This window comes from Monodon monoceros, unplaced genomic scaffold (genome assembly GCF_005190385.1).
Source record: "Monodon monoceros isolate NGI ecotype Baffin Bay Population unplaced genomic scaffold, NGI_Narwhal_1 Super_Scaffold_10, whole genome shotgun sequence".
Lineage (NCBI taxonomy): Eukaryota > Metazoa > Chordata > Mammalia > Artiodactyla > Monodontidae > Monodon > Monodon monoceros.
The window spans coordinates 27161279-27183889 of record NW_021703766.1 but is presented as its reverse complement, the minus strand read 5'-3'; the positions used below and the strand labels follow the sequence as shown (position 1 = coordinate 27183889).

Below are 22611 nucleotides of genomic sequence, written 5' to 3'. Positions count from 1 at the left end.
TGTGGGCGGGGAATGGGAGTGGGTAAAGGGGAATAAATCACTTTACAAAGGAAATTAGGTGTTGCATGGGAAAAAAGGGGCAATGAGGCCTATGCTCCATTCCACCAGCCTAACATATCACATTTACCTTTTCCTCCTCCCTTCCTGGCCTCATCCCAGGTGAATTCCCCACAGAGGTAATCCCAGGGTGAAATCCAGGACTGATGTCCACATGCCTTCTCTGGGGATTTCCCTTGGTCTAATTTATCCTTCACACTTTATTTTTCATGACTATGTAATGTTCCAGCCAGAAGAAAAAATTATTCTTTATTATTGAGAATGAGGTGATTCCTACATTTCCATCAATAACAGCAACTATATAACCTTGTCAGGACATCTGCAGTATTTCTCTGGACCCCGCTGCCCACTACAAGGCAGCATTACAAGTTTTGTGGGCCCTTTCCTTTAAAAACAGAACAGAAAAAATTATATTTTGTGACTGCATTGGTACAAAGACAATTATAATCCTGGGTGGATTCATAATTATATATTCATTATCAGTCTATTTATTTTTTCTTTGGAATTTAAAATAAATTAAAATTAAGCATTTTCATGGGCCACTAACCTAATGGATAAGTTTTCTCTGTCCCATGAGTTATATACTAAACCAGCAGTCCAGCCTGGACTAGAACCAAGACTCAGGGAGCCTGGCACTGTCCACTATGACAGGCAGCCATGCCAGGACCCACACTGGTTTCCATATGTTTTGAAGAAGGCCACATTGACCATGCATGGAGCAGAAGCCGTGGTGTCCTGGTAAATGTTTAACAACTACCTGACGAGAGAAAAAGCCCTAGTCTGTAGCATTTGCCAATTTCTGTGGTGTAAATAATCTCATGGCCAATTTTAAGCTATCAATATGACATCGCTGAAGGAAAAAGATTCAGAGTAGCTCACACTTACATAATATTTTCGTTGTAAAGATACAATAGGCATAAATGACCTCAAGAGCTCAGATAATAATGAAATGCAGTAAAATAATTAGGAAGTGATGAGTTTTGAGTATTTATTACCTTTGTTTTTAATATAATCTATTTACTTATACGTTTTTATAATTTAAATCTTAATAACGCCTGTGTTTGTCAATGGGCTCACAAACATTCCTGAAGTTTAAAAAATCAGCTCTTGCAAGCTGGCACAAGCTGGCTCCAGCCCACCACTGGCTGAGGGACATGCCACAGTGGGTCTTCTGGACCCAGACCTGAGTAGTGTCAAAAGACTACATTTCCCAGAAGCCTCCTCGCCCAGGACCGGCCGTCAGCCTTGAAGGATGTTACCACGGAGACGAGCTAACAGATTGTACAGGCTGTCCTCAGAGGGGTGAGATGGGAGCAGGGGTCTGGGGTGGCTGGACCCTGCCTGGCAGCCTGGCAGGGGGAGGGCGTGGGTGCGGGTGGTAAGGGGGCTTCTTCTATCTGGGGGGCTTTCAGCCGCAAACTTTCTGGGGAAGTTTTCAGCGTGCGTGGGGAGAGGGGCGGGGAGGAGGAGGAGGAGGTTCCGGCTGGGGAGGGGATCCAGGGAAGGGCTTGTGGGTGGGGAGAGCTTCTGGGCAGAGTTCAGCGTGTGGGCGGCGGGGGTGGGGGGTGGGGGAGGAGGTTCCGGCTGGGGAGGAGGATCCAGGGAAGGGCTTGTGGATGGGGAAAACCTCTGGGCAGAGTTGGGGAAACTGTAAAGCAGGACTGCCTTCCCCAAACTACGCTGTAGCTGGTGAGGCAGCCTGGTTTAAGGAATAAATAGTGCAGGTTCTGGCCCAGCTCCACCTCTGATGACGGTGTTCTGTGACCTTGGGCTCAGGGCCCATCTTAGTGGCTGTCCCTCTCTGCACACTGACACCTTGGCTTTCTCCCCTTCTGTGTCTTTCCTTACTCACCCTGCCTCCTTCTAGAACTTTTCCATCTCTTTAGGCCCTTAAGTGCATGGGTTTCAGAGCCAGAAATATACAGGTTCAAACCCCAGGTCTGCTACTTGCTCTGTGACCTTAGGCAGAGCACTTAACCTCTCTAGCCCTCGATTTTCTCCTCTGCAAAGTGGGTATTATAATTATATCTGCCTCATAGGGTCTGTAATGGAAAAACTCAGTTCAGTCTCCCACCTTCTGTGTTTCTCCTTTACTAGTCACACAGAACCCTTCACTTTTGACACTTCTGGTCACCAAATGTGTAGGTTTTTCCCCCACCAAGCAATTCCCCATGACATTAGCTGGGTGTCCTACAACTGAGCTCAATTCTGATACTACCTACTTGGAGATAGCGTCAGATCCCCCAGGTTAAGGGCTTAGTCCCACAAGCCTCTTCCCACCCCACTTCAGATGCCAATGGCAAGTAGTCGGTCCCCAGGTTACCCACAACTTCTGTCTGGCTTGGCTACCATTTGGGGGTTCCCATGACTCCCTCCTTGGGTTCTGTTAGTTTGCTAGAGAGGCACACAGAACTCAGGGAAACAATTATATTTACCAGTTTATTAAAGGACATGGTAGAGGATACAAATGGACAGGTAGATGAAGTGATACGCAGGGAGAGGTCTGGGAAGGTCCTGAGAGCGGGAGCTTCTGTCCCTGTGGAGTTGGGATGTGTCATCCTCCCAGGACGTCACCTTCCCAACCTGGAAACTCTCTGAACCCCCTACTATTGGGATTCTATGGAGGCTTCCTCATGTAGGCTTGGTCAATTATTTATTCCATTTCCACTCTTTCTCTCCTCTCTGAAGGATGGGGGAGGAGCTGAAAATTCCAAGCTTCTAATCACGGCTTGGTCTTTCTGGTGACATATCCCCATCCAGGAGCCATCCAGGGGCTCACCCAGAGTTGCCGCAATAGGAAAAAAGACGAGTCTGGTGTTCTTATCACTTCGGAAATTACAAGGGGACTGGATCTTTGGTCCACCATAGTGAGGCTGGGCTCTGAAAAGGGCTTCCCTAGGGCACACAAGCACATATGGTATTTCAGTGTGTCCCGCCACATAAAGGTCCCCCACCCTGAGAGCTGACACAGAGCTTGGCCAGGAGAGTGAGGCTGTGTCACTCCCACCTGCCCCTTGTCCAGGTGCCTTAATGGCAGCCCCATTTTTGCCCTCTCTGTGTTCCAAGTTTGGTGATGTTACCTTTTTTTTTCTCTTTCTTACTATTATGAATAATTTTCTTTAAATTTAAACTTACTGGACTTCATAAATATATTTAATAGGAAACTTCATAATACTACAGTTATCCATACAGCATTAACATCACCTGCCAGAAAGAGAAGATCACTGGCAGAATAAATATACAGAAAACAAAGCAAGGTTAGTAAGTCTGAGCTACCTGCTCCTGCGCTGACAATAGCTCTCAGTCTGTGACCTGCGTTGTCGGATTTAAAGGGCAATTTGCAAATGTCAGAAATGTGTTACAGGTGTGCTAGCACCACGTGGAGACTTTCTCCTTGATGGAAAGGAAGTTTAGGAGGGACTCGCCTCCTCCCTTCGTGATCTAAACCACCTAAAACTTCCGCCCAGGGACACAGGTGATGTTGGTGGCTCCTTCCTGGTCTGAAGTCGGCCACTCAGAGTGCATTTATTCCTCCTACAGAGACCTCATCTCTAGACAGTCGGAGACACAGCAGATGGAGGTCCTGAAGGAGAAAGTGGAGGAGGAAGAGGAGGCCGAGCGGGCCGAGAGGGCCGAGAAAATGATGAGGCCGATGGAGGTGCGGAAGGAGGACACCACCAGGACGCAGGAGATGCTCAGAGACCTGGAGAGGAAGCTGTCGGAGATTGAGGTCTCCATCCCAGAGAAGCCCTCGTGAGTGCCCGGGGTGGGGAAGGTGGGGGCTTTGGCCCAGCAGCCCCAGTGAAAGTCAGACCAGGGCCAGGCAGCAGGAGAGCCGGGCAGAATGGTGGTGCCTGGGCTGGGAGGCAGGACCAGGACATAGAAGGAGGTGGTTAGGAGTGAGGGCTGTGCTTTCAGGCTGCCTGGTCCAAGTCCCCACTCTGCCCCTCCCTAGCTGTGTGATCCTGGGCAAGTCACTCAAACTCTCTGTGCCTCATTTCCCTCATCTGTTTAAAAGGGCAGCTGATAAGAATGATACTTCCCTTCTAGGTAGTGGTGAGGATTTAATGAGGACCGGATAGAGCAAAGGCAGCTAAGGTAGATGGAGGGCTCCCTGTGTGCCAGGCCCAGCCTCACGCACACTGATGGCACCCCTCTTACGGACACAGGACTTTTACCAAGGATGCTATTGACACTTCCAAGCTGCCCCTTTCCTACCAAAGCAACACGCCCAAGGAGGAACACCTGCTGCAGGTGGCAGACAACTTCTCCCGCCAGTACAGCCACTTGTGCCCGGACCGCGTGCCCCTCTTCTTGTACCCAGTGAACGAGTGCAACGTGCCTGTAAGACTGGGCAGGGCCAGGGGCTGGAGAGCAGAGGGTGGAGGGAGGTGGGCCAGGCACAGACCTCTCGTGGGTCAAAGCTTATATTTCAGGGGCAGCATATAAACTCAAATGTCCACAGGCCCCAGCAGGCCCGCTGTGAGTCACCCCTGGGGGCCTGTGGTGGCTTGGAGCCTGCACACCCCGCCTAAGGGGCAGCCAGACACGCAGTGCGGTCTCCGGCCCCCGAGGCCAGCCCTGTGCAGGGAAAAGCTGAGAAATAAGACAAAATGGGCCAGGACCCAAGCGCTGGCCTCCTTCCTTCCCGCCCTGTGACCCAGGGCACATCCCTGAGTCTCTCTGGGCCTCAGTTTCCCCACCTGTAGATGGCACGGCAGGGGATGTATCCAAGGGTTGCAAAGCAGCAGCCCATAGGCTGACAGGAACTCACAGACTGTATTATCTGGCCCACCTGGTGATTTTTCACCCTGGTATTAGCTGCCAGCATTTGAAACTCAGCCATTCCCGTCCAGATCCCTAGTCCCCTCTTCTCTGGATCTGGTAACCCCAGGCCTGCATCTGCCCTGCTGCCGTCAGTGGGGTCTGCACCGGGGCTGCCCCTTAGGTGGGGCCTTCCTCAAATTCACAGGGCGACCCCAGAGGCCTGGCCCCCAGCCCCAGGGTGGTCAAGACAGACCCAGCTCTGCTACTGACTGTGAACCTGAGCAAGTCAGCTCACCTCGCAGAGCCTCGTCTTCCTCATCTGTCAGCGGGACCTGCCTCACAGGGCGGTTGGGGGATCGGGGAGGTGGTGCAGGTCTGGCGGCACCGAGTGGGGCGGTGGTGATCACATCACTGCACCCCGGACAGTACGGGGTTATTCTAGATCTGGGGAGAAGGACCTTGAGGGATCCCTTCCTCCAACTCCCAAGGCACCGAGGAGGAGCCTGAGGCCAGAGAGCCGCCGCCTCCCCACCCCGAGGCCCCCAGCCTCCTGGGAGCACCATGGTCTCCTCCCGGGTGGAGCGCTCCCCCCAGGACCTGTGGTCTCTCCCTTTGCAGAAGTTCGTGAGCACGACCATCCGGCCCACACTGATGCCCTACCCTGAGCTCTACAACTGGGACACCTGCGCCCAGTTTGTCTCAGACTTCCTGTCCGCGGTGCCCTTGCCCGACCCCCTCAAGCCGGTAAGCACCACCTGGGGCTGCCATGAGGCCTGAGATGGGAAGCCAGGCGGGTCGGGAGAAGGAGGCTTGGCCAGCCTCAGGACACAGCCCATGAGTCTGTCTGGGCAGAGAGAGCCGCTTGCCTGAGGTCACACAGCCAGCCTGGTCCCCGGGCTCCCACCTCTTGGGCTGCTTTGCCTCTTTCTGCCTTCAGAGTCTTCCTTTCAGGACTTCGGGAGGTGGGGAAGGAGAGGGAGGGGAAGGCCTGCTGCCCATGGCCCAAGGTCACATCTCTGGGCTTCTGACCAGCTCAGTCTCATTAAGGATGGAGGGAGGGAGATGAGGATGTGCACACAGTGGAGAACTGAGAAACAGAGAAAGAGAAGGATGGAGGTAAAAGGTGAGGGCAACTCTGGATTACCATAAAATGACCAATCAGAGAGCAACGGACCAGAAGCTTCTACATCCCAGACGGTCTTTCACATCAGGAAGTCCATGGCCCCTTGCAATTCTAGGCAAACCTGGATTGCACTTTATGGACACGGGATCTGTGGTTTTCACCCCATTCTTAGCAGGCTCCCTAACCCGACAAAGGGGAGGAGCCCTGCTGGGGCCCAGCCGGCCCCCTGGCTCCGGCGCCCAGCCCTTGCTGAGCAGGGAGGGCGGGTGGGGGCAACCGGGTGGCGATGCTGACCAGCTGGCTGTGCCCAGCCCTCCTACCTGTACTCCTCGACCATGGTGCTCAAGCACCAGGAGGGCAACTGCTTTGACTTCAGCACGCTGCTCTGCTCCGTGCTCCTCGGCGCCGGCTACGATGCCTACTGCGTCTACGGCTATGGCTCGCAGGACCTGTGCCACATGGACCTGACTCGGGAGGTGTGCCCACTCACCGTGAAGCCCAAGGAGGTACGGCCGGGCTTATGCTGCCCTCAGCATCGCGCAAGACACGCCACCCTTAAAGCCGCCTGTCCCTGCCGCTTCCGCCCCTGCCCCGGCTCCATCACCAGGCAGCCCTTCAGGAGTTGATATTTCAAACCACTGATGGTTTCTCCATCTTTGGCATCTTAATACACACAGCCCATTTCTCCAAACTGGCTGCTCCTCTCCCCTTGTTGTAACTCAGTTTCGGCCACTGTGTTCCCCGCATTTGTGAATGCCGTATGGATGATACCTTAAGCCAGATTCTTCCAAATTTATCCTATGCATTTGATAAAAATCCATCCAGCCATTTTCATATAAGGAAAATGCAGACAAACAGACAGACGTTTACTTCTTTTTATTTCCCCCTCCCATTAAAAAGGACCTCTTAACAGTACAAAATTCACCAGCCCTCCAGCAGCTGGCGGCCGTGTTTTACATCAGTTGACCGAGAGCACCATAATGACCCGAGGCTGCTGTGAACACAACACTCTTAAGTGAATTTAACTGTGGGAATCATAAAAGCATCTCTTTGCATTTGGAAAATAGCCATACTACTGGCAGAAAATGCTTTTCATGAACTGGATTGATTCCAGGACTCTGTGGTCAGGGTCAAGACCCAGTGGGTGTCTGCAGCTCAGGGCAGAGGATCCAGGGGCCTGGGGCATCCGGCATGATGCACACGCACCTGTGTTACACCTGTGTGAGCACCTGGGGCCCCCGGGGCTGCAGTCTGGTGGAGAAGGAGGGGGAGGTACCAGGTGAGAGCCCTGCCTGCTCTCTCAGGGCCACCTCCCCAAGAAAGATGGAACAAAAAAGCTCCTTCACTGCTTTTGGCTCCAAAGGCCTGAGAACTCACATACGGGCCTCTTAGACCAAATTTTAATTATGAAAATGATATCAATAGCTAATGGATGCTGAGAGCGTTCCAGTCTATAAACAACTCACATGCCCATTGACTTGGTTGCTCCTCTCAATAGCGCTGCGTGGTAGGAGTTATCACTTCTCTTTTACATATGAGTGTGTCGAGATGAAACAATTTTTGTGACCAAAGTCACATAGCTGGTAAATGGGGACCTGGGAGCTAAGGCCCAGCCTGTCTGACTCTAAACCACGGAGATTCACTATTTCTTCCTCATAATAGGCCCCCTTATGCAGCCTCTGTGGTGTCCTTTCCTGGACATTTTTCTTGCCACCTAGCACACATTTGTATACATGTGTGCGCTCGTGCGCACACACACACACACAAACGCACACGCACGAAGGCTTTGTTCTCTTTCCTAGCCCAGGAAACTCTCACTTCAAGTCAACATATGAAATCCTGCAGTGACAAAATCTGGAAAATCTGACTCCGGGCAATTTGCCCCACTTTCTAGATCAGATCCAGATCGTAGCTAGTCTAGGCCGCGGGGAATGAAGAGCGGAAATCCCATTTCCTGAGCTCCTGCCCGGATGGGCAGCTCAGACGGACATTTTCCTGTCTTTACTTGTCAGAATAACCCTGGGGAAAATGTTCTCATTATTCTCAGTGACTTTTACAGAAGAGCCTGTGGGTAGGGAAGTGGGAGGACTGGCCCGTGGTCACAGGTCTGGAGCTGAGGCTCTTTCTACGATCAGGGTCAGAAAGCCAGCAGGCTCCGGGAGCAGCTGTGCAGGCAGGCCGCTAAGGGCTGCTGACCCTTTTTCTCTTGTTGGGTGACAGATGGTCAAGGAGGAGGAAAAGGCACCACCTAAGAAGTACGCTGTCAAACCGCCCAGGGACCTGACAAGCAGGTTTGAGCGGGAGCAGGAGGTTAAAAGGCAGGAGGGAGTCAAGGCCGAGGAGGAGAAGCGGCTGAAGCCGGGGGAGCGCCTCGCGGTGGGTCCGCCATCCTCAACCCTCAACCCTTGAACTCAGCTCCAGAAGGAGGGTTGCTGGGAATGGGGAAACAGACACGGATCACGAAGGGATGTGTTTATGGGCCCCCAGGTCCAAATCCCCTCCTCCAACCTTCCACCACCCCCCATCTCTGCCCGGCCTTGTGGGAATCCCCAGTGTAGTCAGCCAGCTTCTGGTGACAGAGTTCTAACATCAGACAGCTCTGCCGCCTGAAGCAACTCATTTTATGCTGTGCAGTTCTGGTGTCCTTGTTCAGACTCTCACTGAAGATTTACCTACATACACTCTACATCCATTCTCCCATCCTTCCTTCCATCCATCCATCCTCCAATCTCTCCTTCTATCCACCCACACTCTCATCATCCCTCTCACCTATTTTTCCTCCCTCCCTTCTTTCCTTTCCTTCCATATAGTATTTATTGAGGGTCTACTCTGGTCCGGGCCCTGGGGATGCAATAATGAACATGGCACAGTGACCCTTTGCCCAGAGGGATGCAGACAATGAAGCCACATGGTGTCCCTCTATCTTTCTTTGGATGAAATCTCACCCAGAATCACAACATGGAAAGACAGTAAATCCCAGATACCCTAGAGCTCTAAAAGGTCAAGTTTGTAAACCACAGGTCGAGTCAGATCCTCCCATTTTATTGATAAGAAGATGGGTTCAGAGGTGGGGTGATGTCCTTAAGGCCACAAAGCCAGCCAACAATGCGGTGTGGATCAGCATTCAGTTTTCTCGCCAGTTCCCCAGCCCCAGGGAGATGTTTGGGCCCCTGATGGCCCCCTTCCCATCCATCTGGTTCATGGTCACCCACCTTTTCCATGCAGGAGCAGGAGAGTGCAAAGACCGACCCCCTGCACGGCCTGCGGGTACACTCCTGGGTCCTGGTGTTGTCGGGGAAGCGCGAGGTGCCCGAGAGCTTTTTCATTGACCCGTTCACTGCACGCAGCTACAGCACCCAAGACGACCACTTCCTGGGAATAGAGAGCCTCTGGAACCACAAGAACTACTGGGTCAACATGCAGGACTGTTGGAACTGCTGCAAGGTGCTGGGCGGGGCCTGGGCGGGTATGGCTGGCACAGTGGGTGAAGGCAGGTGTGACCTGTGGGGAGATCTGGCCACCAGGCCAGGAGGGCTTTGGACTTTCCCTGTAGCTGAGTGCCCAGGGCCCACTCCTTTGCCCATACGTAATCGTTTCAATATGATTATTGTCGCTCTTTTGGTTTGTATATTCTTATAAAACGTGGATTGTTAGTTCATCTGATTTTTTTTAAATGTTGTATTGAAGTGCGATACACGTGCAGGAAAGTGCACTCATCCTACACGTCCAGCTCAATGAATTTCCATACATACATACGTACAAAAAACTCAGTGCCATTTACAGAAGTTGAAAATACGTGCACACAGTTGGAGGGAGGTTGTAACTGGATACCAGGGGACTTTCTGGGGTTCTGGACAATGTTCTGTTTCTTGATCCGGGGGCAGGGAACCTGGGTGCACCCAATTTATGGAAATTCATTGAGCTGTATGCAAATAAAAAGAGAGACAGGCTCCAGGCACCAAGTCCTGTGCTCTTTTGTTATTTCCAAGGCCCTCCATTTACAACCAGGACAGTTTCCCAAAGGTAGGTCCTGGGCCCCTCGCCCTCTATACCGAAGTGAACATCTCCAAGGGACTGCTGTCGCCCCCGTGTGGGAGGCGGGCAGATTTGATACACGTTCAGATGCACCTGCCTTCAGCAAAGGAGACACAGCCAGCCCCCAGCCTCCCTGAGCCCCTGAGTCCAGGGTGGCTCGGTCCTCAACGACCTCACAGGGTTGTGGAAAATAACATTCGGTAGGTGCTTAGAATAATCCCATGCTGTTCAGTAAAGGTTAGCTAGCGTTACTGTCATTTTAGAGAAAGAACGTCTTCCTCACCACACAGATGGGGCAGAGCCCAGACCACCTCCCCCAGAGCCCAAGCTCATAGCCGCCACGGTGGTCAGAGCCCTCTGAGGGATAACAGCCCTTCGCAGGCCGCTGCAGTCCTCCTTTGGCCTCTTCTGGGTGGAAGTTCCTTCAGCCTCCCCCCAGCACACCCTGTACCAGAGCCAGGTGGAGGAAATTTATATCAGGGATAATAGAAGTTATGAGATGAAGATGGAAGGGTGGCCTGGTGGGAAAGTGAGGCCAGAGGGGCAGTACTGCATCACCAAGTGAGGGCACGAAGAAAGAGACCGTGACACTGGCTGTCACTTTTACTGCCCCATGAGCACAGGAGCAGTTGCTTTGTTCCTTCAAAGAACCTTGATTTTTTTTTCCCTAATTTATTTTTTGGCCATGCCACGTGGCATGTGGGATCTTAGTTCCCCGACCACGGATTGAAACCGCGCCCCCGTCGTTGGAAGCGCAGAGTCTTAATCACTGGACCGCCAGGGAAGTCCCCTTCAAAGAACCCTGAAATGGCCTTGGAGTGAGGCACCACTCAGAGACTGGGATGTCGTAGTTGTCCCTTCGTTTATGCTTTTCCTATAGAGATAGAACTTTAAGATAAAGCAGCAAAACATCTAACTACCGCTTACTACTTACAAAAGTGACAGAATGGGGAATTCCCTGGCTGTCCAGTGGTTGGGACTCCGAGCTTTCATTACTGAGGGCCCGGGTTCAATCCCTGGTCGGGGAACTAAGATCCCACAAGCCCCACGGTGCAGCCAAAAAAAAAAAGTGACAGAATGGAGGACATGATTTTAAGAATTTCAAACGTCTGTGTAATTTGATTCCTCTCCACGAAGCCTGGACTATCGGCTGTTAAATCTACAAGCAGTTCTTTCCCTCACTACCCTCCCCCATCGTGTACCCCTCCCACCTCCCAGCTGAGCCCTCCAGGACTCAGGACAGTGAGGACTATAGCATTAGGGCTGGCGTCAGGGGAGCTTCATGTTGAAACCATTGTGGGCAGCTTCCATCTTGGAGTTGGGAGCGGGGGCACACCACCCCGGGGAGGTAGACGGGGATATGGTGCTTCCCACCTGCTGGGAGTTATTTGGCAGGTGAGCCCAGGCTCAGGTGGGCTGGACTGAAAATAGGTGAAGGACCCACACCAGGGAAGAGAAATTCGCACTTCCCTCTTCTGCGTGCATGTCTAGTTCCCTTCCTGCTGGCAGCGGGTGAGAACGATGAACCTGCCATTTCCCTGCCTGTACAATCTCTCTGGCTTGCGTTTGCTCTAAACACTGCCCGGGTGCCGCTCTCCCCCAACAATGTAGACTGACCTCCACATCCAGGCCATCCCAGGCCAGAGAGTTTCCAAGTCTCTCACAGAGACCAACACAGGAAGGGAGTCCCAGCCCCCCTGGGGCCTCGGTCTCCCTGTGGGGATGAGGAGGGCAGGTGTGGACGCTCAGAGGCGGCCTGGAGCCACATTCTGCCCCCCTGAGACCCAGCCTGGTGCCTTCTCCCCCTGGGCGTGGCTGTTCCCTGCCCCCCATGGAGCAGGAGGGGGCGTGGTGACTGTGGAGGGCTCTCAGCGATCCCCTCCTCCACCAGGACCTGGTCTTTGACCTGGGAGACCCTGTGAGGTGGGAGTACCTGCTCTTGGAGACCGACAAGCCTCTCCTGTCCCTGACTGAGGAGGAGGACGATGGGACGAACGATGACGACGATGCAGAAAATCTGGTGAGCCTCTGAGGGGTGGAGGCCGGGGAGTGGAGGGGACTTGACAACCTGTCTTGCTTCGGGCCAGCCTGACACATGTCCCCGCCACGTGTATGGGTATGGCGTGGGGGGCAGTCCACGTAGACCAATTATAGATTCCTCAAAGCAGAAGGGCCTGGGCCATGCCCTCATTTTACAGTTGGGCAGACTGAGGCCCAGATAGGTCCAGTGACCTGCCCAGGACCCCCCAGTGGTGCAGGGGAGGGCTGGGACTTGCATTCAGGGGTTGCCCTGCCCCTAGCGAACATGCCCCTTGGAGGAGGGCGATAAGACCCTCTCCACAAGCCAGGGGAGCCCCAGGGCCAGCCATTCCTCACATCCAGGCCTTTCCTGCATGGTCACCATGATCCTCCACACACACTTCCAGGCCTTTCTTGTCCATCCAGTCAGCCCTTCTGAAGGTCATTGGCCTTGTCATCTCTGATCTCCTAGTCAGGGGCCGTCAGGCAGGTCTGCATGAGGCCCTGTGCGTGGAAGTCAGGAGTCCAGAGGCCTTCACTATTGGCTCTGACATCTTGGGCAAACTTCCTAAATGTTGGAAGCTTCAGTTTCAGCGTCTGCATGTGAAATGGGGGAGTGGGGTTGGTTACATTCATGGTAGTAATAAGTGACATATTCATTTGCTAGAATTGCCCAAAGTACCACAGACTGGGTGGCTTAAGCAATAGGAATTTATTTTCTCACAGCCCTGGAGACTGGAAGTCAAGGTGTTGGCAGGGTTGGTTTCTCCTTGGCTTGTAGATGGTGCCTTCTCCCTGTGTCCTCAGCCTCTTCCCTCTGTGCGTGTCTGTGTTTTAATCTCCTCTTCTTATAAGGACACCAGTCGTATTGGATTAGGGCCCAACCTAATGACCTTAGTTTAACTTAATTACCTCTTTAAAGATCCTATCTCCAGGGACTTCCCTGGTGGTGCAGTGGTTAAGAATCCACCTGCCAATGCAGGGGACACGGGTTTGAGACCTGGTCCGGGAAGATCCCACATGCCACGGAGCAACTAAGCCTGTGTGCCACAACTGCTGAAGCCCGCGCACCTAGAGCCTGTGCTCCACAACAAGAGAGGCCACTGCAATGAGAAGCCTGTGCACCACAGCGAAGAGTAGCCCCTGCTCGCCGCAACAGCCCGCACGCAGCAATGCTGCCAAAAATAAATGTTTATTTAAAAAAAATAGAAAAAAAAGATCCTATCTCCAAATATAGTCACATTCTGGGGTGCTGGGTGTTAGGACATGTGAATTTTGAGGGTACACAATTCAGCCCATAGGTAACACGCATATGCCCCTTTCTCAGTGCCAGTAGGTGCTTAACTTAAATTAACTTGTCTAAGTCTTCACAACTACCTGGCGAGGTGGGTACTAGTATTATCATGTCCCATTTTACTGATAGGACTACTTACACACAGAGGGGTGAAGTAACGTACCCAAAGTTACACAGGCAGTAAGTGACAGAACTGGGATTTGAACCTGGGATTTGACAGTCTGGCTCCCAAGTCTGGGTTCTCAAAGGTGGTTCTGTTCTACCTCCTGGGACTGCTTGAGGACAAAGTGAGACCACTGGTGTGATGTGCTTGGCATAGCTGTGTAGACCCACCTGCACATGGTGTTGAGTGTTGCCAGCGTCCTCATGTCTGGAGACCAGAGAGCCTCCTCCCCTGTGCAGTAAATCCTGGGGCACCGGCGCCCCCTGCTGGCCTCAAAATGTGAACAGATTAGCTGAGCAGGCATCAGAGGTCTGAGCAATTTGGTGGGGAGAAAAGTTCTAAATTGAGAAAATCTTATCCAAGTTTCTGTGGTTACCTAATCTGAGGACCATTTGTCTAGACCAGGCCTTATTTGCCAGATGGGGAAACTAGGCTCAAAAAGAAAAAAAATAATAAGGGCAGCCAGGCAGTGTCCCAAACCCTTATGTACATTTATCAGTCAATCCTCCCAAAGGGTTCAGTTTACAGTTAGAAAACTGAGGCTTAGGGGTCCTGGGCAAGTCCCTTAACTGCTTTGAGTCTCAGTTTGTTTGTTTGTTTTTTAAATTTTATTTATTTATTTATGGCTGTGTTGGGTCTTCGTTTCTGTGCGAGGGCTTTCTCTAGTTGCTGCAAGTGGGGGCCACTCTTCATCGTGGTGCACGGGCCTCTCACTATCGTGGCCTCTCTTGTTGCGGAGCACAGGCTCCAGACACGCAGGCTCAGTAGTTGTGGCTCACGGGCCCAGTTGCTCCGCGGCATGTGTGATCCTCCCAGACCAGGGCTCGAACCCGCGTCCCCTGCACTGGCAGGCAGACTCTCAACCACTGCGCCACCAGGGAAGCCTGAGCCTCAGTTTTAATGAAGGGCCTGTGGCTTTCCTCGTGCCTCTGTTGACAGAGGGAAGGTGGGGCATGCAGGGCAGGGTGTTGCTGTCCTCGCCGGGCACCAGGAGGGTACAGGGAGGAGCTGACTCCTCCTCTCTCCCCCCTGTCTCGGGTCAAGCCAGGTCAGAACTGCTCGAGACCTCTGGGCTCCCCTGGGGGAGCTGACGAGCCACCCCAGCTTGGCCCTGGGGGATGAGGCAGAGGCTCTGACCGTAACTTCGGGTCCACGGCCCAGCCCTGATCAGAACCACCACCCCACCCCCACTTCTCCCAACAGGGCAAGGAGGATGAGGATAAGAGCTTCGACATGCCGTGCTCGTGGGTGGAGCGGATTGAGATCTCTCCAGAAGGTATTGCACTTTCACTCGTTTCTGGGCTTCTGGGGATATCTGTGGCAACAGCTAGACAGGGGGATACCAGCAGAGGCTGCCTTGGTCCCTCATTTCCGCCCCCATGGCCTGCTTTCTGCTGCAACCTCTTCATTTCTTCCTTCTCAACATACGCACTCAGCTCTGCAGCCTGGGGCCTGACCCCAGTGTGGCATACAGGACAGGGCTCAGTTAACCCAGCCAGGATGATGGAGTGTGGCTGGTGATGGAGGACCGAGGACCAGGACACAGCTGTTCCCATCCCTCACCCCACTCTGCCAGGAGGAGACTGTACACAGTACCCAGAGGGCACAGGGGGTCTCAGGACCAAAAAGGGGCAGGCAGGGAAAGCAGGGGGACAGGCACGCTTGTGCCCCATGCCAACCTCTGCTGGCTGCTGAGGTTCCCGTGGGGGAGTGCCTAGACCCATGGGGAGGGCCCAGGCCATCCCAACAGGGTAGGAAGGGCTAAAGAGGGTGTCATGGGAACCCAGGGGTTTGGTGGCTAGGGTGGGGGGCAGAAAGGGCTTCTGGGAGGAGAGGTCATGGGAACTAAGTTTTAAGGGATCAGAAGAAGTCAGCCCAGTAAGGGCAGGAGGGGATGGTGTTTCCAGCCAAGGCCTGGCAGTGAGAGTGTGGTGTGGTCAGGCTCAAGCTGAGATCTCCTCCAGGGCAGGAGCCACCCCTGGTGACTCTTCCTGTGCTCCATGGAGCAGGTTTGAGGGCTGGAGGAGCCTTGCAGACAGCACAGTGCACAGAGGCTGACGAGTGGCTGGGGGGCTGGGGGAGCTGGCCCTCCCTTCCCCCAATCTGGGGAGGAAGGACCCCAGCCCACTCTGTGTCTGCAGCGTTCGAGACCCGCTGCCCAAACGGGAAGAAGGTGATACAGTACAAGAGGGCAAGGCTGGAGAAGTGGGCCCCGTACCTCAACAACAACGGCCTCGTGTGCCGCCTCACCACCTACGAGGACTTGGAGTGTAAGGGGGCAGCCCTGGCTGCGGGGAGCAGGAGAGCTGGGTCCCCCAACATGTCACGTGACCTCGGTCATGTCACTGCCCCTCTCTTGGTGTGAGTGTGGGCCCTGCTGGCCTCCGTGTGCTGGGAGCGGTGGGATGGAGGCTGAGGGAGCTAGCCTGGCTGCTTCAAGCACGCATTGGGGCCTACAGGTACCAAGATTTTGGAGATAAAGGAGTGGTTCCAGAACCGGGAGGATATGCTGGAGCTGAAGCACATAAACAAGGTCACGGGCCTGAACATCGACTACTTCAAGCCGGGCCACCCCCAGGCTCTGCGTGGTGCGTAGACCCCACTGCTAGGCCAGCTAGGTGCCCAGGTTGGGGGCCTCACGTGCTCCTTAGAGCAGCCTCCATGCAGCTGGCATGTAGTGGGAGGAACCAGTATCCACGTATTGACAGGGTTCGTGGGCGGCAAGCAACAGAAAGGGTCTCTTCCTCCCTAGGCAAAGCAGACACGTGGGAGGTAAGGGGAAACACAGAAAATCCGAGGAAACGTTGACAGGTTTCTTCCAGGAAAGGCAAAGCAGGGCCGCGGGCACCCAGTGGGGGCCACATTTACAGGGGTTAGGATGCTGAGCAAGAAAACCAACAAGTGTCCCCACAAGACTGACGCAGAGGGCAGAAGTATGGAGGTGCAGACACGGCCACGAGCCCAGGAGGCTGGGAAGGGAGGGAAGAACACGTCTTGGGAATTAACAACCTGATCCAAGAATTCACAAAAGAAAAACATAGGGTCAATATACATCTAAAACCATGACCGTCCTTGCTTGGTGGTTGAAATTTTAAAAAAAGAAAGAAAGAAAGAAACTAAATCAATAAGGGACCATCTTACAACCCTTATGTTGGCAAAGATGAAAAAAAATGGTCCTACCAGGTGTGAGCAAGTGAATCCCTGTCACTGCTGGTATGACAGCAAACTGGCGCAACTTTTCTGGAGAGCAGTTGGGCAAAACAATCAATAATAGCTTTAAAATATGTAGGCTTTTTGACCAGCAGTTCTACTGCTCAGCAAATAGCAGGCAAGGACAAAAAATGCAAACTGCAGATGTTCATCATGGTGTTGATCATAGCAAAAAATTTGGAAGCAGCCTGAATACCCAGCACTAGGGCACTGGTTACGTACTAACGCTTCTCCCTGGGGCCAGGGGCCGGGTTATCAAGCCAGGGGCCAGAGCTCCTAGTGCTCAGCCAGCCCTCTCCGCGGCCCCTCCCCCGGCAGTGCACTCATACACGTCCATGCAACCCGAGATGGACCGCGTCATGGAGTTTTATGAAAAGGTCCGCGTGGACGGCCTGATCAAACGGGAGGAGACGCCCAGGACAATGACGGAGTACTACCAAGGGCGGCCCGACCTCCTCTCCTACCGCCATGTCAATTTCGGGCCCCGGATCAAGAAGTTGGCTCTGAACAGTGCAGAGTCAAACCCCCGGCCCGTGGTGGTGAGCACTCGCTGGGACTGGGGACAGGGTGCCCGCCCCCTGTGGTGGGCCAAGATTACCCCTGGAGGGGAACAGCCCTGACTCCCTCCGGGGAAACTTCTTTACTGAGCGACCTTTCCAGTTTTACCAAACACACAGTCTCAGGTCTGACTGATGCCAGACGGTGCCCTCGGCCGCTAGGCCAGGGAGGTATTATTTCCTTACTGTTATAAAAAATACACACGCGTGGGCTTCCCTGGTGGCGCAGTGGTTGAGGGTCCGCCTGCCGATGCAGGGGACACGGGTTCGAGCCCCGGTCTGGAAGGATCCCACACGCCGCGGAGCGGCTGGGCCCGTGAGCCATGGCCGCTGAGCCTGTGCGTCCGGAGCCTGTGCTCCACAACGGGAGAGGGCGTGGCAGAGCCCCCCCCCCCCAAAAAAAAAAAAAAAAAAAAAAAAAAAAAAACCCACACTCGTGACTAAACATTTAGAAAACATGTAAAAATGTAACAAGTAAAAATATCTCAGAATGCCAACTCAGATATTACCACATATTAATAGGTTTGGTTTTGAGAATCTTTTTTAACTTAAGATTTGTGTGTGTGTGTGTGTGTGTGTGTGTGTGTGTGTGTGTGTGTAGGTAGAATTCCTGTATCACCCTCTTAACATTAAAATGTGAGATTTTTTTCTCCATATTACAAATTATTTGCAACCTATGTTTAACGTCTGAATAGCAAAGAAGCTCTTTCTAGCAGAAAGGGATGTCTAGCTATAGAGCAGGCTGCCTGGAAAGGCGGTGAGCTCCCCATCTTGTGGAGGGAGCTAGAGAAGAAATCCAGCACCATCCAGGGCTGGAGTGGCCAGACACCGAGAACCCCTGGGGCCTTGAGAGCCATTGTTTAGCTGGGGGGGGCTGTCCACATGACCCCCCAAATGACCCCAGACCCCAGCATCCCTGAGTGTCCTTTGTTCCTGTCGTCGGGTCAGGCAGGCACAGAAATCCCTTCCCACCTCCCATCCTACGCATGTTCTGGCCTGCCAGAAAATCACAGAGCGATTCTTCCGCAACCCTGCGAAGCCTGCGGATGAAGACGTGGCAGAGCGCGTGTTTCTGATCCTGGATGAGCGCATCCAGCTGCGCTACCACTGCCGCGAGGACCACCTCACGGCCTCCAAGCGTGAGTTCCTGTGGCGCACGGAGGGGGACAGCAAGGGCAACAAGATCATCATGATGCCTGACATGTGTCTCAGCTTCGAGGTGCGCCTGGGGGCCGTGGCGGGCAGGGGCAGGTGGGGGTGGGGTGAGGAGAGAGCCCTGGGGCCCTCTGTCCTGTCCCAGCAACTTGGGAGAACTGGGATAGAAAGTCCTGGTTCCCAGCCTGGAAATTCATCTCTGCCCCTTGGGAACATCAAGAGCTCCCATGTGGGATACTCCTCTTTGAGCGCCTCTGAAAATCTTCCTCTTTTCCACCAAGAAAGACAACCCAGCTGGCCTCCACTACTCATTGTCCCTGCCCCGCAGTCCTGGGCGAGAGCAGATCCTGGGACCAAGGCTGGAGTAGATAATCACCACCTCCACGGGGCTGGTTTTCCTGGTTCAGATTCTCACTCTCCTGGCACATTCCTTAGCCCCTCTGAGTCTCCAGTCCCTCTTTTATTATTAGCTGTGTTTTTATAGATGAAGAAACAGGCCCAGGGAGGGCAATTCCCTGGCAGTCCCAGTGGTTAGGATGCTGCACTTCCACTGCTGGGGGTACAGATTTGATCCCTGGTCGGGGAACTAAGATCCCTCATGCCACGGTACAAAAAAAGAAAAGAAAAGAAAAGAAAGAAACAGGCCCAGAGAGGTTAAGCAACTTCCTTGAGGTTGCACAGCTAGAAAAATGGCAGGGGAAGATGTGAACCCAGGAGGTCTGGCTCCAGAATCTGCCTACAACCCCAGCCATTGCTGCTTCTCCGTGTCACTGTGGTGGTTGTTCCAGGTGGAGCCCATGGAGCACACCAAGAAGCTTCTCTACCAGTACGAGGCCATGATGAAGGTGAAGAACGAGGAGAAGTTGGCCAGGCATCAGGCTTGGGAGTCAGAGCTGGAGGTCGGGTCCCAAGGGAGAGTGGGCAGATGGGAGGTAGCGGGGTGGGGGTGTGTCTTCACCACGTCCGCCCCCACTTCCCAATTCAGGTGCTGGAGATCCTGAAGCTTCGGGAGGAAGAGGAGGAGGCGCGTGCGCTGACCATCTCCATCTACGACACCAAGCGCAACGAGAAGAGCAAGGAGTATCGGGAGGCCATGGTGAGCCTTGCTCCCTGGCCCAGGCCCTGGCTTTCCCTGACCCCTCCCCCAGCCACACTCCCTGGCCTCCAGGGTGCTGAGGATGATCAGGGATTCTTTCGGAGAGCCCTTTATAGGGGATGAAGTTATCGACACCATGGTGGTCGTCCTTGCTGCTGAGCTGACCATTTCCATGCGTCACCCCAAAGAGCACTCAGGATGCAAGCCAAGTCTCCCCCACTTCCAGGGGCTGTGGCCAAGCCAAGACCTCTACTGCACGAGGAAAGAATGAAATTTGTGTGCCCACCTCCACCTGGGGCTCCCCTGGAGGTCGCGACCTGGCCCAGTAGCTCTCACAGCTGACTCTGGCCTCAGGCCTGAGTTATCCGACCCCTGCGCATAGGGCGTTCACGTTACCGCCTCAGGTTGCAAGACCCAGCTTGGTTTTCGAGGCCAGCTTCTAAATCCCCTTCACTAACCAATTGGTTGAGGTTGGCGAGACAGGACAGGGCATCAGATGTCTGGTTCTCAGACTCCCAGGGCTGGGCATCGGCCCCCACATCTCCAACTTCACTGGCCCCTGGCTGCCAACACAGGACATAGATAAGGCCCCAGGGTGGAAGAGAACAAGGGACTCACCAGCAGTTTTTGATTTAACGTCATTAACAAGCACTCTTTATTACCACTTACTGAGCAAGCCTCCGCTGAGTGTTGGGTGTTCTGGGGCTCAAGTAGAGACACGTGAATTCACGTAAGACACGAGAGTTGGCTGTTACCAATAATCGCGGCTACAAGAGACAGCACAGGCCCCTCGGAGGCCTCAAGCACTTCTGCGTTTGAGGCCTGGTTTTGTGCGGTCACATGTTGATGAAGAGGACCCCCCCCCCCCCCTCCGGGCCCCTCTCCACAGGAGCGCATGATGCACGAGGAGCACCTGTGGCAGGCGGAGGCCCAGCTGGACTACCTGGCCCCGTTTCTGGCACAGCTCCCACCGGGAGAGAAGCTGACGCGCTGGCAGGCCGTGCGCCTCAAAGATGAGTGCCTCAGTGACTTCAAGCAGCGGCTTATCGACAAGGCCAACCTCATCCAGGCCTGGTTTGAAAAGGTGCTGCCAGGGCCCTGGCAGGGGAGGGGACCTCAGCGTCCTCAACCAGAAAACGGGCCCAGGGCTGTTTGCTCACCATCTCAGACTTGTGAGGGACTAATCGGGGCAGGGGGAGGATGTCAGTGCTTGGGGTGTCCAAATGACCGAGTTGTCCTTCCTCACACTTGTTCATTGGGTGGAAGGGTGGATGGAGGGAGGGAGGGAGCAGTGGGTGGATGGATGGAGCCTTATAACAGCTCCTAGTCCTTGACCCATTTCTGTTGGTCAGGTACACACCACACAGTTCCCACGCATTCTCTTAACTTAAGCTTCACAAAGAGCTCTGTGGTGGGGGGGTGGGTTTTGCAGACAACAAATTGGAAGCTCTGAAAATGTACCTTGACCAAAGTCACATGACTCTCAGTCTTGACCCCTGCTCTAACCTCGTGGACATGATATCCCTCTAAACAAGACCCCAGTGGCTCCAGGCCTGTGCTTCTCTGGCTCCTGTCAGTAGGGGTAGCGGGTCCGACCCTTGTAGGGATTTCAGCCTGCAGCCTGGCTAAGAGTCAGTCGTCATCAGCCCTCCTGCTCTCTCTTCCCTGTGCTCACAGGAGACCCAGGAGCTGCAAAAGCAGCAGCAGTGGTATCAGGAGAACCAGGTGACCCTGACGCCCGAGGATGAAGACTTGTACCTGAGTTACTGCTCTCAGGCCATGTTCCGCATCCGCGTCTTGGAGCAGCGGCTCAATCGGTGAGGAGACGGAGGAGCTGAGAGGACCCACTAGGAGCCTTGAGCACTAGCTTTGTAAGCCTTTACCACCTCTCATTCCTCCCGATTTCAGACACAAGGAGCTGGCCCCACTGAAGTACCTGGCTCTGGAGGAAAAGCTCTACAAGGACCCACGCCTGGTGGAGTTACTGAAAGTCTTTGTTTGATGCTTCTCAGTCCCCACACCTGTGGTCCTTTGCCCCTCCTGAGGCCTCAGTGAAGCTGCCAGAGAAAGAAACCTCCCCCAAAGCCTGGCCCACGTGCTCCCTATGCCCAGCTAATGACCATCCACTTGGCACCTGGCCTCGCTGCTGCACCACCTCCCTGCAGCCATCTGTTCCTGCTTCTCCTGATTTTCCTGTAAATAAACACTTGTAATTTGCCATTTGTACCTCATGGTTCACAGGCCCCAGCACCAGCCTTTTTCTCCTTCCCTTCTTTATCTATGGCCTGGGACCACCTTTACAAGGCTTATTTAATACAGCAATGCCATCCGCATTTCACAGATGGCTAATTAGTGGCTGATAAGAAGCGCTGGGATCCAGTCCCTTGCAGTCTAGCGTCAAGACCCCAAGTTCTGGGGCACACACCTTGGGCTTGCCATTCCCACTCTGTGAGCTGGGCCACCCTAGCCATGGCGGTGGTGGTGGTGGTGGGTATGCGATGACCCTCATTTTGCAGACAAGAAACTGGAAGCTCTGAAAATACACCTTGTCCAGAGTATGTGTTTGTCTAAGTCTTAACCCCAGCTCTGACCTCATGGGCATGATATCCCTCTAAACATGGTTCCAGTGGCTCCCTCCCAAGACATTTTTGTGACCCCTGCCTCTGTTCCTCTGACTTCCGTGGGTAGCGGCCCCAATTCACGGCGGGTCACGACCCTTCCCTCAGCCCACTCCACCCACGAGTCCCAAACGAAGTCGGCCTTTCTCGGGTTCCAGGTTGGTGGTCCGCCTAAGGGCTCAGCCGACTCATCCATTCATTGAGGCCGAGGCCGTAGGGGCTTCCCTCCAAGGCTCCACGACTGACTCGGACCCGGAATCAGACTCCGTTTCCCTCTACGCCTCCTGTGGGGGATTCAAGCCGGCGTCCGAGCCAGGGAGGGGCGTCAAAGTCTTCAGAGCACGGAAACGCCGCCCACGAGCAAAGGTAAGAAATAGAAATTACCGCAAAGTGCTGACTAAGGCCTCGTCCCCGCTTCGCTCCAATCCAAGATGGAAGGTCCGAGGCGTCACGCTGCTCCCGAGGTCCCGTTCCCATTGGCTATCCTGGAATTGGTTTTCCAATAATGCGGACGCTG

The 22611-nt window shown here is 53.9% G+C and overlaps 1 protein-coding gene across 3 annotated transcripts; it reads left to right on the top strand.

The window, feature by feature from the left end:
* The first annotated feature begins 3578 nt into the window (after nucleotides 1-3578).
* On the top strand, nucleotides 3579-22523 carry DRC7 (dynein regulatory complex subunit 7). Of its 3 annotated transcripts, XM_029237105.1 has the most exons (17): nucleotides 3579-3810; nucleotides 4227-4401; nucleotides 5443-5568; nucleotides 6259-6453; nucleotides 8168-8323; nucleotides 9173-9391; nucleotides 11874-12002; nucleotides 14662-14734; nucleotides 15600-15728; nucleotides 15918-16046; nucleotides 16987-17207; nucleotides 18229-18444; nucleotides 19169-19279; nucleotides 19366-19476; nucleotides 20366-20560; nucleotides 21154-21293; nucleotides 21385-21692. In XM_029237105.1, the coding sequence occupies exons 1-17, from the start codon at nucleotides 3632-3634 to the stop codon at nucleotides 21476-21478; spliced, it is 2598 nt and encodes an 865-aa protein (XP_029092938.1). In that variant the 5' UTR covers nucleotides 3579-3631; the 3' UTR covers nucleotides 21479-21692. The 3 variants fall into 3 exon arrangements, with proteins under 3 accessions (XP_029092938.1, XP_029092934.1, XP_029092945.1); XM_029237112.1 differs by lacking the exon at nucleotides 6259-6453 and having other exon boundaries at nucleotides 3603-3810; nucleotides 21385-22523; XM_029237101.1 differs by having other exon boundaries at nucleotides 3580-3810; nucleotides 20366-22523.
* The last annotated feature ends 88 nt before the right edge of the window (nucleotides 22524-22611 follow it).